The following is a 25525-nucleotide window of genomic DNA, read 5'->3' on the forward strand; positions in this document are numbered from 1 at the left end:
AGGTTCTATAGGCTTACCTACAACCAATGTGATGGTGGCATTTTCTCAGTCTTTCCTGATAACTCCAGTTTGTGTCAAGTACAAATACACACACACACACACACACACACACACACACACACACACACACACACACCAAACAGATAAATAACAGATAACATAACAAGAATCCAACCAGGACGGACACTGACCCAATTTTGGTTTCCAAAACAATGTTTTATTTTTACAAGTTGAAGCAACAAGGATCCTCTTTAATGCATTTTTACAAAATACCATACAATTGTATGGCTTTAAAGATAAGAAACCATATATCTCTGTGAGATTATCTGTGGCATACCTCTTATTTGGCTCCAGGCTCTCAAACATAGCTGAAACTCCTGATCAGAGCTCAGCATGTTCTCTGTGTGTTGCCCTCTCTGCTGCCTCCTTGGCCCTGAGTTCAGTCCAAAAAACCACTTCTTTGTCTTTCAGTCTGTGGGCTGCCTGGACTGAGGCACCAATCTTCATGTACCCTTCCTTCTGGTCATACTCTGGCCAATGGGGCAGCCCTCCTCCATTAGGGTTCCTGTGAACAGAATTAAAAAGAAAAAGAAATTCACCAAAGCTATTGTGCTTGTCCCCATGTTGCCCGGAGATTGCCAGGATTGGCTTAACTCTGCCAAGTTATAAAGGTTGATGCTCATCTAATGGTTCTGTGAAGTCTAACAGAGGAATCAGGAAGTGGTGCCTGCTTGGAAGACGGGGGTCCCTGAAAGCCTGCTTTGTACCATGTTGGAACACTTCTTTATCCCACTGCTTTCTGACTGCCAAGAAATGAGGAGCTTCTTCCCACCAAATGCCCCCCTCCACCAATTCCTTTTAGTCATAGATTCAAAGTGAAAATTTCAAAAGAAAACTCAGAGCCCCCAATAAAACCTTCATCCTTTAAGTTGATGAATCTTAGGTATTTTGTCTTATCAACTGAAAGATGACAACACAAATTTATTATTGAATTTATTACTATGAAGTGGAGCTTTCTGTGATTAGTCTGATGATGTGGCTCTGAAGAAATTTTCACTGCTTTGTGAAGGATTTTGGGAATGTTTGGAGAGGGAGCTGTAGGAGATTCAGATTGTAATGAGTGAGGCATAATGGGGATTTTAGTAGGTTCTAATAGGAAGAGAGACATGAAGCTCAGGATGGCTCAAAAGAGAAGGAAGTCTCTATGACAACCTGGATTAGAGGTCATTCATGCTCTGCTCCAGCAATGAATTTATCTATATTTGTCCATTCTGGTATTTTATGGAATGTCAAGTTTAAAGAGGATAACATATTTATTGGTTGAGAAGATTCAAAGGTAGCATAGCATCCAGGTAGTATAGAGGGTTTTGTTTTGTTTCATTTTTAATCATATTTACAATGAGATTCAGAAGTAAAAAACATAGCATGAAGATTAGAAAAACCTCAATTTTGCCAAAATAATAAATAAAAACACAAAAAACCCTCACCACCATCACCACCAGAACAAAGGAGTGTGGTTAAGCTTGTGTGCAAGGAGAGTTGACTGTTAAAGAGCACTTTATTAAAAGAAGCCAAGTTTCACACACCAGATCAAATGAGTGCTGCCCTGAGGTTTGCATCTCAGGAGTTTGTAAAAGAGCACAAAGTTTAGAGGTTCAAAACATCCTAAAAGTCTTTTGTTTCGCCCTAGTACTTACTCTTCAGCCATCTTTGTCTTTGCCTTTCTTTTTGTCATTTATACTTGCAGCTCTTTCTTGGATTCCAAAACACAGCCATCATAGGCATAGGGTGTAAAGGTATAAACTTGTTCCAAAGATCCTGCTTTGAGAAATTAATGCTATATGTCCCTGCCCAGAGGATAGCCTGAAGAATAAATTCTCTGGTATTTGTTACTTAATGTTCACTCAGATGCTATTGCAGCTGATGGCTTGTAGAGCCTGCTGACATCTGAAGCCACAGGTAAACCTTAGTGTTATCCATATGGGTGTGGTTTTGCAGGCATGCAGAATGTAAGGGCAATGAGATCATTATGGCTTCTACATAGATTGTAAGCAAAAGAGCTGGAGGCCAGCAAGTATGTAGAAGGTTTGAAGTCCCTGCTGACAATAAAAGCATGATGCTTAAAGCCGTGAGAGTGAAGCTGATGTTGCCATGGAGAGTCTAATAAGTTACAAGTGCCTTCTGCCTAGGATCTGTTCAGGACATGAGCACAAGCAGCTTAAGACAAGCCCTTGGGGCTGAAGGCAGCAATGCCTTGGGGGAAAGACTTTCTAGGCCCTTCAAAACCCACACCAACCACCAGATTTCTGGATGCTTACCACAGAGCCTCAGGGATTAAGCCCTATTGGGGCTAAAAGTACTCCTGGTTCATGGTACAAACTCTAAAAAGTAGGATTAGCTGGAAGAAGCTGTCCTAGAGGACAGGCCCCTGATGAATATTGGGACCTTAGTCTTTTCCTCTATTTCTGCTGCCTGACTGCCAGTAAGATGCAGAGATGAAGGGATTTAGCCATCACATTATCCCACCATGTTTCATACTAACAACCAGAGCAAGTAGGTCAAATGGCTAAGAACTGAACCCTCTGAATCCATGAGCCAAAATGCATGCCCCCTCCTTTAAGCTGAATCATCTCTGAAGGCCCCTCACAGCTAAAATGGATTGCTCCAGCTGTAATTGTTAGAATGCTATGGTCACAGGGACAGGAGGTTGAGCACCCAAACATTAGAAAACACTCCTTCCCAACAAATATGACTACACCACACCCAGATCTGTCTCGTCTTTGCCACCAGCCTCACCCATTGCGAGCAAAGTTGGCCCAGAATTTCATCATCGTCTTGCTGAGGTTGATCTCCTCTTCTGTGGCACCATCTGTGTGGAAGCAAGAATAAACTTCAGCTACTCACCCAGAGGCTTTCAGTTCAGCAGCTGCACAACGGGAAGGAGTGATGCTCATCATTACCATCTTGGGAGCTTGTTAGAAATTCAGAGTCTTCACCCTTGCCACACATTATTAAATTAAAAATCTACTTTTTAAGAATGTGCTGGCTACTAATCTACACTTCAATTAAGAATAGCTTGCCATCTACTGGCTTCCTTTGTCAACCATGTTCATATGCCTGACCTAAATACCACAACTGTGAGTTTCTTCAATCTAGTAGGGTTGGTGGCTCTTGAGCCCTTTCTTTTTTTTCCATTCATTTATTTAGTTCATAAATAAAGTCATGCACAATTATGATACAGAATACAGTATGTTCACAATGGCATGGCTAAATTAAACCAATTAACATGTCATAACACATATTTATCATTTTTGTTTTGAGAACACTTAAAGTATACTATCTCACAACTTTTAAAATATAGCATATTGTTATCAACCATATTTATCATGCTCTCAGTAGACCTCAAGACTTCAGAGAGTCCATGCCTCTTGTCCAACTGCAGTTTTACATCCTTAAACCAATTATTTCCCTATTGTTAAAAGTCCCACATTGAAGACTAATAGCCACAATTCTGCTCCTGTTCCCATAAGTTCATCATTTCTAGGTTACACATAAAATTGAAATTATGTGACATTTGTCTTCCAGTGTGTCACTTATTTTTTTTTGCAAGCATATAACTTTACTTCTTACTAAAGATGAAATCAAATTTGCATGCACAGGTGAGCACTCACTGAAACACCTTGGATTCATCACATATTTGAGTTTCAATTAGCATATATATATATGAGAGAGAGAGAGAGAGAGAGAGAGAGAGAGAGAGAATAATGGCAATATGTTATGCATCAATAGCAGCAACAGCTTTTCCAGGTTCTGCAGTCCTTTGAACAAAATTGTAGAGACATCCAGCACACTCCATTTTAAAAAAAAAAAACAAAAACAAACAGAAACAAACAACAAAAAAGTAAAAAACAGAATCCAGAAAACAGCACAGTTCTGTTACTCTTGTGGTACTTGGCACCATTTTTTTTTAAATTAGTTTCTTAGTCATCATCTGGGAGGAAACCATTCTGAGCAACATCATTAAAAACAGCTCTGATAAAGCATGGTCATTACTATGTTTCATAAAGCAGGTCCTCATATGGGTGAGTACATATCATGTTTGTCTTTTTGTGATTGGGTTACCTCGCTCAGAATGGTTTCTTCTAGATCCATCCTAATCTCTCTCTCTCTCTCTCTCTCTCTCTCTCTCTCTCTCTCTCTCTCTCCTCTCTCCTCTCTCTCTCTCTCCAAGGTTCGTAATATTTTACAAAATACAGAGAGGCCCAGAGGCACTGATAACATGTGTTAGATTGCTAGTTATGTGCAACTTCTGAAAAGCAACATATTAAAGACCACTGTAAAAGCTCTTGTTAAATATTGCATTACAAAATATAAGCAAATCTATGACCCAGATATATAGACAGATGTGTAAAAAACAGCAGACTTTGTTCAGGGTTAGAAATGAATGATTCCCTTACTCACATCCCAGCATGCTTGTATGGGAGGAATATCAATCCATGGCACTCTTGCTCCAAAGTGGAGCCCATGACTGATCTACCATTTTTCTTACTGGTTTTACAGATCATGATTCTGAGAGTGACTATGACAGGGGACACAAGAACACACGCCTCCTTCAGGACTGACTCCCAATGTAGCTAAATTCTGATATAGTGGCAGGAAAGCATACTGGGGAGAAAAGGAGAAACTTGCACAAGGCTATCAAGCCAGGGCCCAAATCCAGGCCTCCAAATGCCAAGGCCACAGTCAGAAAAGAGACAGTACCTTTCAAAAAGGGAGCTCCAAATACTGAGAAGATTTCATCGCCATGGTCTCCTATGATCTCCTTGGGTCTCATGCTCGATACAAAGCTTGGCCGATACTCAAACTCATACATGTAGGTGGGAGCCCCAGCATCTGTGGAGACATGGATGCATGTAGAGTTCATGCTGTCCACTACACACCTGTGTGGTGCCAAGGTTTCAAACTGCACTGAGGTCTCTGTTTACCAGCACAGGGGAGAAACACAGTTTCAGGAAAGGACTTGCTCAGGGCTGCACACCGATTTAGAATTAAGTAAAAACCACAAATACAGGTAGGAACAAGGATCTCTTTTGTTTCAGGGAACCACAAAGCCTAGAGTTTGTGTTTCACACCCTGCTTCCTCCTTGCTCAGGGAGGTGTTAAACTCTTAAGATAGTGAGTTAGCACCAAGACAGGCGAGTCAAGGGAGAGAGAACTTGTCTCCTGACCCTCTCGCCTCTGCTTTCTTTATTGCAACTGGATGTCCTGTCCATGTGCCACTAGGCCAGTTGTCTTGCTGATAGAACACTGATAGTACAGCCAACTATTGCTTGTTATGGACCATCCCATTCCATGTCCCCAACCTTGGAAACTTAGCACCTTGCAGCACTCGTGGGAGTGGGGGGAGGGGCAAGGCTAGTGCCTATAGCAGAGTAACTTAGAGGCAAAAATGCCAGGTCCCATTGTTATGATAAAACTTGAGGGGATCTTGCCTGGGGTACCTTGACTGACTCCATGGCAGGTGACTGAGGCAAGGGACAAACATGTCAGGCAGATAGAGCTTTTAAGTGAGAAGTTTTATAAGAAAGGGGAGGGAAGAGAGAACAATGAGAAGAGAGATAAAGAGACACAGAGAGAGGACAGAAGAGAAGAGGGAGACAGGAAAAGTCCTGTCTGCCCCAAGGGAACAGCAGGAAAGAGAGTAGGAAAGAGAAGAGATTGGACAGAGAGCATAAGTGAGCAGGGTTCTTTCTTGTAAAGGAGTGCTTTTCACCTGTGTGCAGATTACATAGTGAAGTAGCAGCCATGGAACCCTGGGCTGACCAGGGTACTGCCTGAGTACATTCTGTTAGGTGACAGGGGCAGGCCAGCATAATGCCTGAATCCTTACACTTATGCCTTGCCCCTATATATATAGTAGAAATTTGAAAAAAACATGAAAATAAAGAAAAAATGCTTAGCTGTAAGAAAGTTTCTTCTATATCACAGCATAATACTTTGTATATATACATCTTTGTGATAATTTATGTACATTTCATATACTATCATTGCTTCACATTATGAGTTACTCATTCACAAGTTAAAACATGATTCATATTATTGTGTGTGCACATATGATTGGTTGTATGTGGGTGTATGTGTGCTACTGTGTACACAGAGGACGGTGGATGACTTCTTGGAATCAGTTCTCCCCTTTCACCTTAATGGGCATTCTAGGATTCAAACTCAGCTTGTGGGGATTGTGCAACAAGTGAGTCCCACTGAGTCCCCACAAAGGCTTTAACTAATTTATGCCAATCCACCATATGATGAAGAATAATCTGTCCAATTTCTTCTCACTGAGTCTATCTCTGCAACAACAAAGGCAGTCCTGTGACCCTAATCCACCTAAGAAGCAGCTGCTTCAGGCTCAAGTAGGAGTGCTCAATCACTTTAGCAAGGAACTCAGACCTCAGCTATACAAAACTTTTGTAATTGAAAGAACTCATTTATACAGTGCACTGCTCAAGATTTTTTTTGCCTGAACACCTAATATTTATAAAAATTCTTCTAAACAATTGCAAACAATATTTGAATAGTTCAAGCTGGAACTTCAAGAAAAGCAAAGACAATGGGGTGCTGTCACCAGGCTAAACATTTGAAGAAGAGGACCTATAGAGGGAAGAAAACAGAAAGAAGACAGAGGATTTATTTCTAGAGATTGTGGCTGAAAATGCTCAGCTTCTGGGATAGATTCACAGCATTAGGTCAGGAAGCACAGCAGCCTCCAGGTGATATTAGCCAAGGCACAAACAATCACAGCATTAACAGTGAAAAGAGAAGGGAGAACCCCAGGGGCATCAGTGCTAAGAGCTCTACAATCTAGGAAGTGCCAAACCTACCTCCAATGTCTTAGAGGAAATCCCAGGGCCTGGGAGAGCAGGTGATCCAGGTGGTGTGTTGAAGGAAAGTAACCCAGCCTGGAGCTCTGTGCTCAGGAAAGGGTCTTTCAGGGATGAGGGAGACAGAGCAGCTTTCCCAGACAGAGCTGTGGGACTTGCTGCCTCTGGACCTGCCTCATGGGAGTGGCTGAACAGTGCTTATTAAACTGAAACTTAAAGATAGTGATGAGTAACATGAGATGTATGAAATTCAGTGAAATCAAATGAGCCACATGCAGGACACTTTAGTACTATAGTGATGATATGGACATAATCTTGCACAGTGTGAGGGGCCAACAGAAAATTCCTGCTAATGGTTATAGCTGGATAGATCATCAACTAGAGTTATAATAAACTGCCACCTAGAGGATGTAAATTCTGATACCAAGCATATACAAAACATGTGTGCACATGCCTGTGTATATGGGCATGTAGGTGTGTTTGTGTGTGTGCATGCCTGTGTGTATGTGCATGCCTATATTATGTGGGTGTGTGTGTGTGTGTGTGTGTGTGTGTGTTTTAAGGACAGAGTTGTAGAGTTCTTACCCAGAATCAAAGTTACTAGCTTAATATAGGTTGGTGGGAGTCACATATAAGCCTGAGAGTAGATAGGAAGCAAAAACATTTAGTAGAAATGCAACATAAATAGAGAAATGATTCAAGGCACACCCTCACACAACAGCAGAAAGCTCTCGGTGCCACAAGGGAGGCACCAAGAGAGGAAGGAAGCATTCACAAAACAACCAGAGTGCAACTCCAAAATAGCATCCATAAGCCTTTCCCTATGAAATGTTATCTTCTGAAATACAAGAGACAGACTGAATGCATTTTTAAACAACCCAAGTTTAAGTTCCCACAATACCCACTACCTTTGAAGATGTATATAAGTTAGAAATGAATTAAAATAGATATTATATACAAAGACAAAATAGAGAGAAATGGTAGTTGAAGTCATACCAGACTAGAAAGCTGAGCTTGAACAGTGTGAGAATCCAGTCTTGGTAGCTCACATCTGTAATCCCAGTACTTAGTCGGCTGAGGCAGGAGAATTGCTGTCAATTTGAGGCCAGTTTTTTTTTTTTTTTGACATAGTAAGCTCTAGAAAAGTCTGGGCTATAGAGTGAGAACTTACCTAGGGAAAAGCAAGCATGAAAAGAGAGATTCATAGCATCTGTGACAGGGTCAAGTCATTCACAGCACACAACAATGGTAAACATAGATACATTAGAGATTCTACATATGCAAAACGCAGAGGTCCTGAAGGAAGAGATAGCACACAATAGACTGTAACCCGTGGGAGACACTTTCTAGGCCTGCTTCTTGGTATTGAAACATTAGGTACAACAAAAGAGCTCTCCAGTCTGAAGTGCCTACTTCAGTAATGTGCATTAAGCCGGTCCCACAACAAGGAATCAGCCTAGATGGCGGCAAGGAGGGGGCAGTGGCAGATGGGGGAGAGAGCAGCAGTGGCAGAGAGCTGAGCTGCAAAAGTGGGCACAGCTCAACAGCCTGAGACCAGTCAGGGCAGGAAGACCATTTACAGAATTAGCAATAGTCAGAGAGCAGAGACCACATGTAAGAGAGCAGGGACCAAGAAACAGCAATTTAGGTCACTGTCAAGTCTTTAGTGACAAGGTTCTCAACTCCTTGGGCAGAACCTGTAACACTAGCCAGGATCAAGGGCTAAGGAATCCTGACCTCCTAAGTTTAGAGTCATATGCAAGAACTGCAATCAGACTGTCCAGAGGAGTCAGGCTTGGAGTTGGAGGGAGAGATGAAGAAGGGGGAAATGATGCAAATACAGTGCTTATATAGGCAATTTCAAAAACTAACAAATTTTTTAAAAAAGCTAAAATGGAGTGAAAGAAAATGCAAGATCAGATCACAAAGGAAAAAGTACTCAGTGTGGTCTAGACTCCAATACTGCAAGCAACACAAGTGACAACAAATGGCATGTCAGCAGACCAAAGAGTTTTTCACACCAGGGAAAACCATGAGCAATGAATAGAGACAATCTACGGGCTGGGAAAATGTTTACAATCTGTACATGTGATAAGTGTCTATTTAAATATATACATAAGGGTTGGCAGGATGGTTCAGCAGGTAAAGCTCTTAGCTGTCATGCCTAGTGACCTGTATTCAATCCCTAGAAGCCATATGGTGAGAGGATTAGCACCCACTCCCACAAGTTGTCCCCTGACCTTCTCATGCAAGTTATGGCACTTGTGCACCTACACAAACCTACACAAAATATAGAAAGTTAAGAATGTGTATAAGTATCTCAAACAACTCTACAGAAATAGATGATAGATAGATAGATAGATAGATAGATAGATAGATAGATAGATAGATAGATGGATGGATAATCAACAAAAAAAAACGAGAAAGGGGCAAGAGGTCCCAGCAGACATTTCTCAAAATATGACTCACAGGCTCAGGCTGAAGAAGGCACGGGGAGCACGTGACAATGTCCCATAGACTAGCTCAGAGATGAGTCTGTAGGAGGTGGTGGTAGCCTACACCAGGGTTGAGATACAAGGGAGCACAGAGATGCAGAACTCAGAGCTCTATCAGCACACAAAGGACATGCAGCTTGAATACACTGACCTATGGAGTCTACCAGGTTTCTGTCCTACCTGAAAAAAAGCAGATAGAAGGAACATTCCTAGTAGTGGGAGGAACCAACTGAAGGAGAAAGTTGAACCAGTTGTCAGATTATGTGTGTGTGAGTACGTGTGTGCATGAGTGTGTGTGTGTGTGTGTGTGTGTGTGTGTGTGTGTGTGTGTGTGTGTGTGTCTGTGTGTGTGTGTGTCTGTGTGTCTGTGTGTCTGTGTGTCTGTGTGTCTGTGTGTCTGTGTGTGTCTGTGTGTGTGTGTGCGTGCGTGCGTGCGTGCGTGTGTGTGTGTGTGTGTGTGTGTGTGTGTGTGTGTGTGTGTGTGTGTGTGTGTTTGCTTGTTTTAGGTATAATTCCATTACCTGAGTTTTTGTTTTTGGGTTTGCTTTGTTTTATTTTATCTTTCTAATACCATTTCAGAAGGGTTAGTTTCTCTTCATAATTGGTTCTCTTCATAATTGGTCGTTCTTTCATATAACTACTTGCCATTTTTACAGTCATTGTTAAGCACTATGCTGTGCCTTCTGTCTCACCAGAATATGTTTTCATGCCTGTCCCTCAGTTTCTTATACCCACGAAACCCTTCTACTCTTCACTTCCACATCCAGTATTGTCTCCTCCATCCCTCCCATATTCCTATCTTGTATACCCCCTTCTTATATTTCACTTCCTTTCCCCATTCAGATTCCTTCTTTATTTCACTAGTTAGTATTGGTATCCTTTACCTAATTTGTAAGTCATACGTTTCTCCAACCAGTACCTAGCCCATGGCAGCTGAATCCAAATGGGAACACAAGCATTAGGTATCAGGATCTCCAATAGCTAGGCTGATGTGATACTGGAAATGACAATTTCTAGTTAAAGCTCAGTGGGAAGCCTTATTAATAGACCAGATCCTGAGAAAGACAGAGTAGCAGGGCCTGAAGACAAGCTAGAGAAATCAGAGCACTCTGCTAAGATCAATAATAAATTTTCAAACACCACGTGAACATATCTGAGACATGGATAGATGGACACCCTGAGTGTTTGGGGTTCTTTTTTTTAATTTTATTTTTGGTTTTTCGAGACAGGGTTTCTCTGTGGCTTTGGAGGCTGTCCTGGAACTAGCTTTTGTAGACCAGGCTAGTCTCGAACTCACAGAGATCAGCCTGCCTCTGCCTCCCAAGTGCTGGGATTAAAGGCGTGCACCACCAACGCCTGTCGAGTTTGGGGGTTTTAAGAGAAGACAAGATCTGTGAATTATGAACATATAAGGTGACAATTTCCAAGACCAAAGCACAGAAAAATGCTTTCCATAAAAATGTAGAAGAAAATATCCCAAATCTAGAGAAAGAGACACCTGTCCATGTACAAGAGTCCTAGAGAAAAACAAATATAGGGGATGAAAAAAGGAACTCTCCATTTCATTATAATTAAAGCACTGAAAATAAAACAAAGAAAGGTTATTGAAAGATGAAAAAGAGAAGGCCCAGGTCACACATAAAGGCAGACTAGGGGATCTCACAGCTGATTAACAGAACCTGTTCAACCCAAAAGGGCATAGAAAGATGCTTGCCCAGTTCTGAAAGACCACAGCTACAAACTCAACAAACTATCAGTTATAGTTGAAGGGAAACTGTCTATTACAAAAGCAGGCTAAAGGAATTGATGAGCATTGAACTACTTCTGCAAAGGATACTTGAAGGAGTACTTAAGACTGAAAGGAAGAATAAACACATTGAAGAGGCCACTGGAACAAAGTAAGAGTAGTACAGTCAGCAAATGTGGAACAGAATACCACTGCAGATCCAGAATTGAGAGGCATTAATATACACCTTTTAATAATAACATTATTGCTCCTTATTATTCAAACAAAAGGACATGCACTAACAGATGGTATAAGAAAACAGCACCCATCTTTTTGCTGCCTCTAGGAAAACATACCTTTCATCAAGGTAGACACCACCTCAGGGTAATCTGATATTAGACAAAATAGACTTCAAACAAAAGTGAGTCAGAAGAGATTTAAAAAAAAAACAAAACAAAAAAACACTTCATTCTAATTAGGGAATGATGTACCAGGAAGACATTTCCGTGGTAAACATTTCTGTACAAAACAAGTGCACCCAATATCTAAAATAAATTATATTAGATACAAGTAACATACTAATGTCAACACAGTAGACAACTTCCATATCCCACTCTCACCCATGGACACAGGTCATTTGAACAAAGGGAAATAAGACAGAGACACATTAGAGTCAAATGAAATCAGAAATAGACCAATGAGACACCCAGAGGAATTCTACCCAAACACTTCAGCAAATAACATTCTTGGCAGTTTGTGGAATTTTTGTTGTTGTTTTTTCGAGACAGGGTTTCTCTATGTAGCTTTGGAGCCTATCCTGGCACTCACTCTGGAGACCAGACTGGCCTCGAACTCACAGAGATCTGTCTGCCTCTGTCTCCGGAGTGCTGGGATTAAAGGCGTGTGCCACCAACGCCCATGTTTTTATTAAATACTTTATAGATTTGGATACAAATCAATATCTATAAATGTAAGAAACCTGAAATAACTCATTGTATTTCTTCTAACTATGGAATAAATCTGAGTCAACATGAAGAAAAACTATAGAGAATGCACAGACTCATAAATATTAAACAGAACACTAATTAATGATGGATGGATTGTTGAAGAACTCCAGGGAGAATTAAAAATTTCTAGAACTGGAAAGAATGAGACAACAATAACCAATGCCTACCAGATAAAATGAAGACAGTCCTAAGAGAAAAGTTCTTTAGCTCTATATGCCTACATTAAAAAAATCAGAGTGGGGCTGTCATGACAGCTCAGCAGGTAGAGGCTCTTGCTGCACACACTTGATGACCTTAGTTCAATCTCCAGAACCCATACAAAGGTGGAAGGAGAGAACCAACTCTTTGTTCTGTGACTTATATAAGCACCTCATGGGACCTGCGTACCTACAACCACACTACATCATGGCAACCATGTACCTACACCCACACTACTAAGTCCCAGCTCATTACATGTTGGTCCTTAGTAGTTGTTCTGATATTGTCAACCTTCAAAGATTCCCCAATTACCCCTCTACCAATAGTGGCATTCTAGTCCTACTTACCACCATAGCTTCAGCAAGACAGCATCTTCAACAGACTCTTTTCATGCCTTTTCAAGGTTAATCTCAACTGTCAAAACTGTGTTAGACTAAGATATGCCTAGAAGATTTGTAACACACATTAGATAAAGGTGCCACAAAATGAACAACCTTTTAGAGAAGCATTCAGTCGATGAGATGTGGCTCCTGGTGAGTTAATGCGCAGCTCCCATTGCCTTTCAGAAAGCAAACCCCAAAGATGCTACTCCTTTTTCCTAGAGCCTTCCAGTTTCAGCTAAGATGGAATGTGCCAAGCATGTGTCTTGCAGTCTGTCTTTTCTCTATATCACTTTCTTATCTTCCAATTGTGTTTTCTGGGATTGTTTTCTAAACTAGACTGAATGCAGACCTTTTTCTCATAGATCTTTACTAACAGGAAAAACAAGAAAGCACTGTAGGTCATATGGACTCAACTTTTGAGGCCTGATCTCAACAGATTTCAAATCTATCCATACCAAGAGGTGGGCAGGCCAGAGACCTAGCAGATGAACTTGTGTCTATCTCCCATCCAACACTGGAGACTCACCTCTGTGGCCACGAGATACCATCACTGATGGGACGCCAAATACCACATCTGCAATCAAGTCCATGAACAGGGTTTTCTTTTTGGTAGGGTCATCTGTCCCTCCTAAATACTTATCTGTGGCCATTGGAATCAGATTCTCAGGGATTTTCTGAAATGGATCAGAAAATGACCACTTGACTGAGTGAATAAAGAGGCTTCTGCAGTCAGTTAAGAAGGCATCATGGATTCAAAACTACTTTGGTGCTCATTGAACCCTCCTGATGTTGCCCATGGAAGTCTGGAATAAACTCTCTAGATTCTACTTCTCTTTTAAAATCTTTATTATCTTTCTTTTAACTGATTTTAATTAATTACTATCAGGGTTCAGGTATCCAAGGCATGTATTATTACTGTCCCACTGGTTCTGGTGGAAGAGACCCACATGCATAAAGAGACCTCATAGATTAAAAATTGTTCTCCAGTAGATGTTTCTCTTCAGCTGTTCCTACAGAAGAAAGTGGCTCTTTATCTCACCCCTGGTCCTCTAGAAAAAAGTAATTTCTCGGTATTTTCCCCTGTTCTCTGGGGGAAAAGACACCATTTATATCCTCACAACAAAGTTCAGAATTAACATTTCTTGAAAAAAATGGAATGAAAAAAGATATGTGTCATATGATTTGATAGTAATTTTTCTTTAAATAAATAGAGCCTACAATATCTGTTAACCTATAAATAACAGCATCCCATGTGACATAAAACAAAATCCAAAGAATTGGCTTTATTTTTTTTAAGACAGGTTTACTCTATGTAACAGCCCTGGGTTTCCTGGAACTCGCTTTGTAGACCAGGCTGCTCTTAAACCCATAGAGATCTGCCCCCTGAGTGCTGGGATTAAAGGCACCACATCTTGCCCTCAAACCAAAAATTTGTAACCTGGTGTTCACCTATCTTATTTGCATCCAAATTACTCCATAAGGAAGTCTTGTGTCTCCAGTCCCTAGACACTCTGGTCTTTGTTTCTGATAGTCTCCATGGTCTTGGTTTTGTTAGCTTTAAAAAAATAAGTTTTTTCCTCTAAAACTTATCTTGAAGGTGATGGGATTTTGATGGGGAGTCACAAGTATGGGTTCAACACACTGGGATGGCAAAGTGGAAAAATCAAAAACATAGGGGCTTAAACTTGGGATTCCCATCATCAACTTGGTCTGGGATTAGATAAAACCACCAACCTTCTTTATTCCTCAACCAATTCCCATGATTCCCCAGAGCCTTACAAGTGTTGGGTAGGACTGCCACAAGAGGGAGTTAGCTGTCTTCTGGTCCAGTTTGCCTTCAGAGAGTGGATAGCCCATAAGCTGTTAAACAGATGATTAAGCACTGTGAATCATGAAGAAGTAACAAAAGAAAAAAACAGCCAACAACTAAGCAAACCAAAATGGAATAAGGAAGAGTTTGGGGGGCCTTGACAGATGTGGGAGTTTAAGTTTTCGAGTAAGAAAATCAACAAAACCAATGGACATATATGGATGAATACAAGCAACACAGAGAAGACACTTAAAGATTTGATCACATGAAGAACACGGTGCAGCTTTAGGCAGCGAGAGAACATTCAGGCCACAGTCATTTAGAAGCCAAGGGTCAGGGACAGCGGACATAGGCCACACACTGTCAGGTTCAGGTGACAGGGGAAACAAAACCAAGCATTATGTCTGTATTTCTGCCTCCCTGTGATGTCCCCTGAAGTCCTTCTGTGTGAGAGCTGTAGGACTCTGGGATATGCTGACCTGTCCAAGTTTGCATTCAAACCCTGGCCTGGTTTTAGCATGACTTTGAGGTTTGGTTTCAGGATGTCTTTGAGGTCTGGTATCAGCATGTCTCCTGGTACTGAAAGCCACATCCCAGGCTGATACCAGGGCCCTAAGATGCCTGCTTGGGGAGCTCAGCATTGCCAATGGAAATCTTGGTGCTGGGCAGACATGTCCCTGAGCCCCTGTTTAGTAGTTAATTCAGAAAGCTTCCAATTACTTACTCCTCTGCCCCATGAGCTATAAATTGACACTCTGATTGGCTTCATCAGGGACTCCCAGAGCAAATTTACTTGGAAAGTTTTATGCTTCTTTGAAAAGTAGTTTATCTGGGTACATAACTCATGGTCAGAGCAGGGAGGATGCTGGTTGAGCCTCTGTGAAGTGTATCTAAGAGATCTGTACATTCTCACCGTTGGAATGATCCAGCCAAACTCTTGCTTGTTGATGCCCACCATGTAGGGCACAGTGTTGAAGCTCTTCTCAGCCAGGATCTCTTCTGGAGTCTTTGACAGAAACACTCCATCAATCATGGCAGGGAGGAAGGGATAGATCTAGGGAAGACAGAAATGTAGACTTTATTAACTATTCTTCCCTGTTACATCCATGCCTTCTTCAGCTGTCTGAGGGCTTGGCCAGCACAAAGGCCCTTGTGGTTATGGCCACAGAAACTCAGTGCCTGAGGAGTGACTAATTCTAGGATTCTCTAAGGAGTCAGCAATGACAAGTTGGTGGTAGGGAAGTAAGGAGGCCAATTTTCATCCAATTTTTATATACACCATATAAAAATGTGTTTCAAAGTTCAGAGTATATTTTGAATTTAAAATATCAATTTATATGTTAACTTGTGTTAATTAATTTAGGTAAGTCTGTAAACTTGCTGAAAATACTGAACTAGCAAATGTTGAGCCATTTCTCCAAGGGCAATTTGAAAGTTAGTTCCTGGAAGTCACTGGTCACAATTTTTTTTAATCATTGTCCTTTTATGAGTTAGTTTCTTTCTTTCTTTTCTTCTTTTTCAAGGTTTCTCTGTAGCTTTGAAGCCTATCATAATACTTGCTTTGTAGACCAGGTTGGCCTAGAACTCACAGAAATCATCCTGCCTCTGCCTCCCCCTCCCAAGTGCTAGGATTAAAGAAGTGCATCAAAACTGCTTGGTTATAAGTTTCTATTTAATCACACATTGTGTAACATACTTTTCCTACAAGTTATTAGTTAAAATTGAATTCAGCTCTCTGACAGAGCACCTTTTGGGAAAGGCTAAACATGTTTCTGGTCCCAGTTCACATAAGTATAGATTTGATTTATTTCTCACAATCCTACTTTCTACTATGCCCTTCTTTTCATTTTCCATCCCTTCCAAACTTAATGACACACATGGCCACTCTCCAGAATGACTCCCTCCTTTCCCTCATCTCCTGACCGATACAAGTCTCTGTTCTCTCTTTTGGATGCATTGTGATGTTGCTTCATCAATACTGAATTGAAGACCAAAAGCATCACAACTAAAGCTGAAGGAAATTCATCCATCATATGTGTTTTCTTTGAAATGTTCCTCACATTGACCTGTTCTTGTGGACACTGGACAGCTCTTCATCACTATGCTGTAGAGCAGCTTAAACAGAGAAATTAATTGAAACACTAAATAATTGTCAAGATGTATCATTGCACAGATCATGAAGTAGTTACTTCTGAATGTGGGAGAGGAATCAAGATTTGACTTCAGATGGGAACATGGCTGGGTATGACCTGACTTGAGCTACTTGCTGCCCAGTGCATATGTCGCAAAAGACCCCAATTGTATTGTAAGTGTTGAATTGGGGTTGCAATATATTTTAGTAAGTGATTTCACAAGTAGAGAATCTAGGACTAATGAAGGCATATTGTATGTGTGTATCTAGAAACCAGAGTGCTTTGGGATACAAAGTTCTTATGAGCTCTTTTCTCAAGGTGTCTAAACTGAGACTTCATTTATATCAAGTCATAATCATTTGTATCAAGTCATAATCAAATAGGCTGACAAAATAGAATGCATCCCAGGCATAATTACTGCTGCCTTAAGAAAAGCTGGGAGGTACAGAAGGGCTCCATGGAAAGCTGCTAATCTGAAAAAAGGTACATGCACTGGGGCCACAAAGCCCGTTGTTTTGCCATCTGAAGCAGGATCTGGACAAGAACACTGTACTGTATACAAGTAAGGATACAGGCAGGTATTTCCAAACAGGGGAAAGGGCTGACACCAAGAGAGCAGAGTAAGTGTGCAGAGCTACGCCATGATGCTCAAAGAGGCCTGAGCTTGGAGGCCTGATCTGGGGCAGGTTAAGAGAGAGTTAGAGGGCAGAGAACTTTTTCTCTCTAATATATGGCCCATCTCTGGCACTCAGAGATGTGTTCAAGTACTAGTTCCATGAAGGAAAGGAGTTTGTCTTTACTCAACATCTGTAATCCAGAAAGCTGAGATCCTTACCTCTTTTGGGTCTCCAAGCAAAGTCAAGATTTTATCAGAAGGAAAATGACATATTCTAATTTGTGTTCCCATGGACATGCCTGGTAACTCCATGAGGAATCATTGTGAATAGAGAACATGAAGGTAGAAAATAGTAAAACTGCAAAAGCCAGACCAACCACAAGATACTTAGTAATTGCTAAACCACTCCTAAATACCAAAGCCTTCTCTCAGAGGCCATGTGTATTGCCTGCCTGAGTTAGAGGGCAGTGGCATCTTTCCCTGTTTTCATTATCTTACTTATGGTCAGCAATCCACTCAAAAATTCCTTCAAAAATATTTTAACTACAATACATCTAACCCCTCCAATGCAGTTAAAGTCTTCCTACCTGGTCTTCCTGAACCTGTTCTACCCCCGGCTAATACAGTGAATTTCTACACTGTTGCCCAAATGGACTCCAAAGCTAGATATGATGTCCTATACTGGCAATCAGGACTTGAGAAGTGAGATAGGAGGATCACAAGTTCAAGGACAGCCTAGACTTTATAGTAGGGCTATGTCTCAAATCAAATAAATAAAAATAAGATAATTATGGTGGTTTGAATAAAAATGACCCTTATAGGCTCATAGGGAGTGCCACTATTAGGAGTTGTGGCCTTGATGGAGTAGGTGTGGCTTTGTTGGGGGAAGTGTTACGGGGGGGGGCTGCTTTGAAGTCTCAGAAGCTCAAGGCAAGCCTAGTGTCTCATTGTCTCTTCTTGCTGCCTGCAGATCAAGATGTAAAACTCTCAGGTCCTTCTCCAGTGTCATGTCTGCCTGCATACCACCATGCCTCTTGTCATGACAATAATTGGACTGTAAACCAGCCCCAATTAAATGTTTTCCTTTATAAGAGTTGCCATGGTCATAGTATCTCTTACAGCAATATAAACCCTAACTCAAACAATACTATAAATGTCTAAGATTACTTTTTGAAGCCCACTGAACACTTATCTCTTGCTGAATCAAAATCCAGGCCTTTCAAATGCTACTGTGCTTTCCCCATTTCCTAAGCCCAAAGCCCATATTTTCCTCATCATCTCCCCTTCAAGCACTCTGGCTTCCTGCATTAGGCTTTTGTAACTGATCCTCCCTCTGCCTGTAATACTGCCTCCAAATTTCCAAACATGTGGCTTTCTTCCTAATCACGCCATCTCCTGTCTGTTGGCTGGGTATATCAAACTACTAGCCAATTCTGTCCCCATCTCCCAATTTATCCTCTGTTTGTCTGACTACAATCAGAAATACCCCATATTTTATTTGACCTTCTGTTATACTCTCCCAGATCTTTGAGTGGAAGACTCCAAAAAAGGCACAACATATCTGTGTTACTGCTATGTCCCAATTAGTAAATCATCTCTTGCCAAATGCTAAAAGTTATATAGGTGGCTAAGTCTCATTTCATCCTCACAGGGTTTTCAGGGAATAACTGGGATCCCCAGGGAGAAAACCTAGGACAGGATCATAGAGATTGCACAGCTTATGTTACCAAATGCCAACCAATGCTGAGATGGAGCACACTTCTGGAGTTTCCTGGGTACTACGAGGAAGTTGGGGTTGTCAGGAGCACTGGACTGGGAGTCAGGACAGCCACATCTCTGGTCTTCCTGCCTGTGTTATTACAACAGGAAACTTCCCCTTTTAGGGAACACAGGAAATTGCTATAATATCACCATGGATATTTTGTGTTCATAGTTAATTGGAGCCAAACCTTTTTAATACTAACTTTTGTAATTGGGGTGGGGAGGTTCTTACCTCTTTTGGGTTTCCAAGTAGATCCAGTTTAAAAAGATTCTATGAAGATAAAGGCAGAAGATGTGTTAAAAGCCTTCCTTGTACAAAAGTTGACCATTTGAACTGAGTCTCCAAGGTACCAGGATACCCCCCTCCCCAAGCTCTTCCCTGCCTGTGTTATTTGGTAATGAGCATGGTGTGGAGTATGGTGAAGGAGGGGCATCAGAAGCAAGGGGAGAGGCCATCGGACCCAGAGTTAGGATTGGTGGAGCCCTTGGGAGGATGCTGCTGACAGTGTCTATGCTCCTCTTCATTCTCCCTCCCTATTTGTTCTGTCTGATAACAAGGCTATGTTTCCTCAAGAAAACAGTGGAATGATGTGAAAGTCGTGGCCCAGACTGGGTAATATCAAGGGGAGCTGTGGTTGGATGTGGGATGGACCAGAAGGACAGGATGTTTCCTTTCCCTCATTTGTCAACTCAAGAGTTTGGATATTTGTGTGTAAGATCATGTCACTGAATGTAGATAGCTATTCAAGAATAGATATAGGATGGTGTTCATCAAGAGTCCTGAAAATCCATTGCTGATGTTTGGGGAAGACATTATTTCTAAGCAAACAGAATATTAGATGAGAGCCCTATTATCTTTTCCTTCCTTAAGAGATATAATTATCTGGATAGATGACAACAAAGAAAGGAGAGCTGATACATAGAGATAGGCAGATTTTCAATGATACCTTTGTAACATCTGGATCCAGTCATGTCTTGAATTCTCAATCCAGAACATCTCAGTTACCTGAAGATTCTGTTACAACTATTCATTTTTTTTTCTGATCTAGAATTCTTGAAATGAATGCTTTTACTTTGCATCCGAAAATCCTGATGCCCACAAGTTGATGGCACTCCTCCAGCCCACCCTTTTCTTTTCTGTGTTCACCAAGATTGCTGTGGCTATGATGCCAAGGCAGACAAGTATAGGCAATAGTTTAACAACATTTGACACTGCTTGACTTGGGCTATGGCTACATGTCTCTTCTAACTACATGCACTTGGTAACCTAGGACTCTTACCTACAGCTACTTTGTGCATACACCCCTTATCTAATAATTCACCTACAATTCATTGGCAACCTAGGAACCCCCACCTGCATTGAACTTTAGATATATACCACTCAAAACTAGGAAATACATCTTTTTCTATCCTTAACTACCATAACATCTGACATTTTGTGAGCAACTTCTATTCAAGTACCTTTCAGAACATATCTAGGTATTTAAAGTAGGGGTTGATCTGACCTGAACTAGTTTTTGGTGCATATGAAGTAAGACAAACTGTGTCCCTTGACTGAACTTTTAGAAGAAACTTTGTGTCATGGTATGCTTAAACATATTTTGGCATGCATATAAAAATTAAATGCATCATGGGGTGGGGCATGCACTGTTAGAAATGGCTTACATGATCCAAGCCTGCCAATCAAAAAAAGGAAGCACCCACAATATCACTCAGCAACTGAACTCTTTCTTTTGGTCCTTATGAAAGGAAGCCCCAAACATCCTGTGGAACCCTTAAGCACTCTCACTAATGTGGTCCATTTTTACTCTTGGCAATGTATTCCTTTCTAATCTGTGTTTCCATTTCATGTTTTAATAAAGTTTCTTTGCTACTATGAAATATGTGAAGGCCTGTATTTTAATTCTTTGAATAAGAGGATAATACCTTGGATACCCCCATACAGATCCCAACAACTGGTAATAATACTACACTATAGCTATTATGTATCACCTCTAAGGAGAAGTAACTGGTAAGACTGCTCCATTGTATGACATGCTCCTACCAGTGAGGGGTACACTGTCTGTGTATGTGTGTGAGCATGTGTGCATACATGCTTTAGCAATGGATAATCATGGGAGCACTTCCTTAAGATCTTAGCTAATCTCAAGGTGTCCTAGACTCTTAGGTCCCCTGGGTTTTCATAAGTCACCAGCTATTTATGAATAGTCTGGTTCTCTTGTGTCACACAGAGAATGCTTGAAATATTTGTTTCTTCTAGTATTAGAATATAGCTATCTAAAAAAAATTTGAACATCTCCTAATCCTTTTATGAACTTAATGACCAAAGCACCAAGGCCATATTGATTCAACTCATAGGCAAACAGGAAGAAGCCTGTCAAGGGGTGCCTAGGAGTTTACTGGAGTGTACATTGTCCAGATAGACAGGCCAAGAATTTGGGTGATTCTTGAGCTTATTTATAAACGCCCAGGGCCCACAGAGGTGGTAGTTCTTATGACCATGCATTCTCTTCTCTCTGCATGTTTGTTATGCTATGTTTTCTGATAATGGAAAATTCCCGTGACTGTTCATCATTCTTCAAATGTCACTTCTCCAAGAACTATTCCCTGTAACTATATAGAATGTGTTCTATCTCTGTACTGCCACTTTTACCTCGGTCAGTACATGTCTTTGTCTCTCTATGAACAGTTCTTTGTAAGGTGAAACAATGTTCAATTTTTGTCTGTATTACTTCCACATACTTTAGATGAATGGATAGATGATGGATTGGCAGATAATAGGTAATCAAATAGAAGGATGGGTGAGGTTGGTCAATACAAGTAGAATTGGTAAAGACTAGGAAAAATGTACATATAATTTGGCCGGATGGTTCATGAATTATGAACACATTGATAAATAGGTGAATGAAAGTTAGGAATATATTGCTAACTTTTGATGAAAGGATGTTAACATATAGAATGAGCAAAAGGATAAAATAATTGATAATAGATGAATGAATATCCTATTGAGGCAGCATAAGAAAATTATGTTACAACTTAGTTTCTAAATCAAATAATATTGTGACATTTTTCCAAAAAAAAAAAAACATGCTGAATACCATCAACCCCACAAACTTAGCATGACGTTTATTTGCCAGTCCCCTAGGGCCAAAAACAAGAATGTTCAAAAGATAAGCTTCATAAGTTTGGAGGGCTATCATAAAATTTTTCATCGTGTTATTATTGGAATACTTTTATCATATAAGTTATTTCATAGTAAGAAAAGGAAAATGAAACTCACAATTAGGATCTGAGAACAATGGATTTGAAAGGTGGGAAACTTTCCCATGCAGTCTGTCCAGGACCAGAGGACAGCTGAGCAGATGAAGATTGGAGTTAAGCACATAGAGAGGTGACCAAGAGAATGTATAATGCATATACTTACCATTTTTTGCGAAGTTTCCATGAGTTCTTCCTCTGTCTTCTGGCGCAGGCAATGAACCATAACAGCCGATGTGGTAGTTTTACACCCAGAAAGAGTAGCAACCAGCTGCCAGAGATCAAAGGCAACAGCAGGCGTCAAGAGCAATGACTACACTTTCCACTAACATACACAATGGATTCTATCTTGTATCCAGTTCTCTCTCTGTCTTCGTATCTTTCTATCTATCTATCTATCTATCTATCTATCTATCTATCTATCTATCTATCTTCTATCTATCATATCATGTGGTTCTGATGCAGTTCTGGCTGGTCTTGAACTTGCTATATAGACCAGGCTTATCTGAAATTGACAAAAATCCTTCTGCCTCTGCTTGTCAAAGTACTATTATTATAGGCATCTGTCCTATGCTCAGGTCACACAACCAAAGTCTAAAGACAAGAGTGTTGTAATTTAAGAAAAGTTGTGCGAAAGAGAAAGATGCCATGTAACAGGGTTCAAGCAGAGGGAAAGGGATCATAAAAAGGGGTAAGGGGAGGGGGGAGACTGGCCTCTAGAGACAAGAGCAGCAGGAGACAGGAGAGAGGAAAGAGGGGGAGAGAGAGAGAGAGAGAGGGAGAGAGAGAGAGGAATAGAGAGAGGGAGAGAAAGAGAGAGATGGATGGGAGGTGGGAGAGTCCTTTTAAAAGGGAACATAGTGAATATGCACAGGTGGTGCTCTTAGTGGCTTCAGCTGAGGGCATATCCTGTCAGAACCCCAAGGACATGCCAGAACAGATGCCTGAATACTAACAAAGATAAGTTTGAAAAATGTGGTTGTGGTGGTTTAAATGAAAGTGGCTCCCATAGGCCAATAGGGAATGGCACTATTAAGAGGTGTGGTCTTATTGGAGTAGGTGTGTCCTTGTCAGAGGAAGTGTGTCACTTTGAGGTCCCAGATGCTCAAGCCATACCCACTGTGAAAGTCTCTTCCTGCTGCCTGTGGATCAAGATGTAGAACCCTCAGCTACCTTTCCAAATCCATATCTGTCTGCATGCCACCATGATTCCCACCATGAAGATAATGCACTAAACCTCTGAACTGTAAACCAGCTCCAGTTAAATGCTTTCCTTTATAAGAATCGCTGTGGTCATGATGTCTATTCATAGCAGTAAAAATCCTACCTAAGACAGTACTCTAGTCCAGTAAGTCTGGGTGCTGATCCTACAGAGTGTTGCTTCTGCTACTAACTGGAATAGTTAAATGAGTTGGATACACAATCAGTATGCCATTATTGTCAATTATCCCTATTAATATGCTTATTGCTAGCACCTCAACATGTGCACAATGCTCTTGGATTTCACTGCTTCTAAGGAGGTCATTTGTTATGGAGGTTTGTCTGGTTTCAGGTATCACTTCATTCTCTTCCCAGATAGTTGACTGAAGGTAAGCCATAGAATCTCTTTTTGCCTCAGTTAGGTGAGCATGATGATTGTGCCTATTCTTAAGGAAAACTGGTGCATCTGATGTGGCTTTCCACATTAAAACATGTGCAGGATCTCAGGACATCTACACAATACTATTCACACAAATGGACTTTGCAATCTGCATAGTGTGGTTTAGATGGAGTCATAGCAGTCCTTCCCACTCAGCCATTCTCACTTCAGACATCCATTGAGCATTTAAGCAGAACCCCATGGAAAGAACAATCCCCAAGGATCACAGGAAAGCAAAGGATACAGATGATGTTCACAGTGGTACTTACTTCAGCAATGGGCTTGACATCTTTTGTAAACAAAGCAGCAGTGAGGGACACACCACTCTCAGAAATGGCCCTGTGGAAGAGGTTCTTGGCCAGAGGAGACAACACCTGGCAGGCGAGAGGAAAGAAGGGGGGTATATGCTTACAAGAGTGGTCTGTGGTTCACTTGCTACCTCAAATGACTTGACAGATTTTAATGATCCTTCATGGAAGGCCTCACCCTCCCTGGGGAGTAGATGGTGGATGGATGGGGGGGTCGTTGTGGGGTATTGGGAGGATAGGAGGGAGAGGGAACTGGGATTGACATGCAAAATAAGATTATTTCTAATTTAAATTACATATATATATATATATATATATATATATATAATATATATCAGAAAATACATTAATATTAGTTTTCCTCTCAGCTCCAAGGCAGTTTCTTACAGTTCACAAACCTTCTGTATATTCTCTGAGTATCATTCTGGCTCTGTCTCACACCAAGACACTTCACATTTTCCATCTGCATCTGTGACCCATGTCTGTGCTCCATCCTCCACCATTCTACCTATCCCTCTGCTCTCACACCTACTGGCCCAAGACATCCAGGTTCTTTACAGTTGCCAACCCTCCCTCTTGGGCATGCAAAGCTGTCAGACCTAAGAGGAAGCTCCATTCTGTCTTTGGACCTTAACTTCTCTCCATGAGTAAATCTGGCTTGAACCCGAACAAGAACACCTGATCTAACTCATGCTGAAATTCACACTCCTATTTGTACTTTTTTGCCATTCCTACATCTCAGGAAAATTGTGTGTGTGTGTGTGTGTGTGTGTGTGTGTGTGTGTGTGTGTGTGTGTGTAGAAACTGAAAGTTATTGAGTTCCTGTATATAAAACTAAGTTTGAGTTCCCCAAGGGCATAAGGGCCTTTGGTCCTTAGTTCTGTGCTGTCTGATGAAGTGTTGTGAGTAAGGTCTTTAAGCAAAGATGCTCATGGATGGATTGGATAATGGATGGTTTTTAGGAGGTGCAGACATATAAACCCAGGAACACTTACGAGAACAGAGACACTGAAACCTCCCGCTGACTCTCCAAAGATCGTCACAGAGCCTGGGTTGCCCCCAAAGTTGGCAATGTTGTCCTGGACCCAGCGTAGTGCAGCCACCTGGTCCAGATGACCCCAATTCCCCCGGCTGTGTTCATCACCTGTGCTATAAGAGAACAGGTTAGAGTTGAGGCAGAGACTTCTTGGCAAAGCTTGCAAGGATACAGTACCTCAAGTGGGCTGGGGTTCCTCAACAAACACCCCAGAATCAGGCTGTGAACTGAATCCCTGACACAGAAGTCTAACTGAATCTCCTTTTACAGCATTT

General features: G+C 41.1%; 1 protein-coding gene across 2 annotated transcripts in view; it reads right to left on the minus strand.

Moving 5' to 3' along the window:
* Positions 1-357: 357 nt before the first annotated feature.
* LOC100765753 (carboxylesterase 1D) overlaps positions 358-25525 on the minus strand; it is a 34380-nt gene continuing 9212 nt past the window's right edge. Inside the window, exons 5-14 of one of the 2 annotated variants that reach the window (XM_027405602.2) lie at positions 25210-25363; positions 24176-24280; positions 22434-22538; positions 19242-19280; positions 15414-15554; positions 14470-14550; positions 13217-13364; positions 4762-4893; positions 2797-2869; positions 358-565 (exon numbers count right to left, since the gene is read on the minus strand). In XM_027405602.2, coding sequence (XP_027261403.1) covers positions 382-565; positions 2797-2869; positions 4762-4893; positions 13217-13364; positions 14470-14550; positions 15414-15554; positions 19242-19280; positions 22434-22538; positions 24176-24280; positions 25210-25363 — 1162 coding nt within the window. In that variant the 3' untranslated portion in view covers positions 358-381. The remainder of the gene's footprint in view (positions 566-2796; positions 2870-4761; positions 4894-13216; positions 13365-14469; positions 14551-15413; positions 15555-19241; positions 19281-22433; positions 22539-24175; positions 24281-25209; positions 25364-25525) is intronic. The other variant, XM_035442590.1, reaches the window with a different exon arrangement.

The sequence above is a fragment of the Cricetulus griseus genome, chromosome 3 (genome assembly GCF_003668045.3).
Source record: "Cricetulus griseus strain 17A/GY chromosome 3, alternate assembly CriGri-PICRH-1.0, whole genome shotgun sequence".
In the NCBI taxonomy this organism is placed as follows: Eukaryota; Metazoa; Chordata; class Mammalia; order Rodentia; family Cricetidae; genus Cricetulus; species Cricetulus griseus.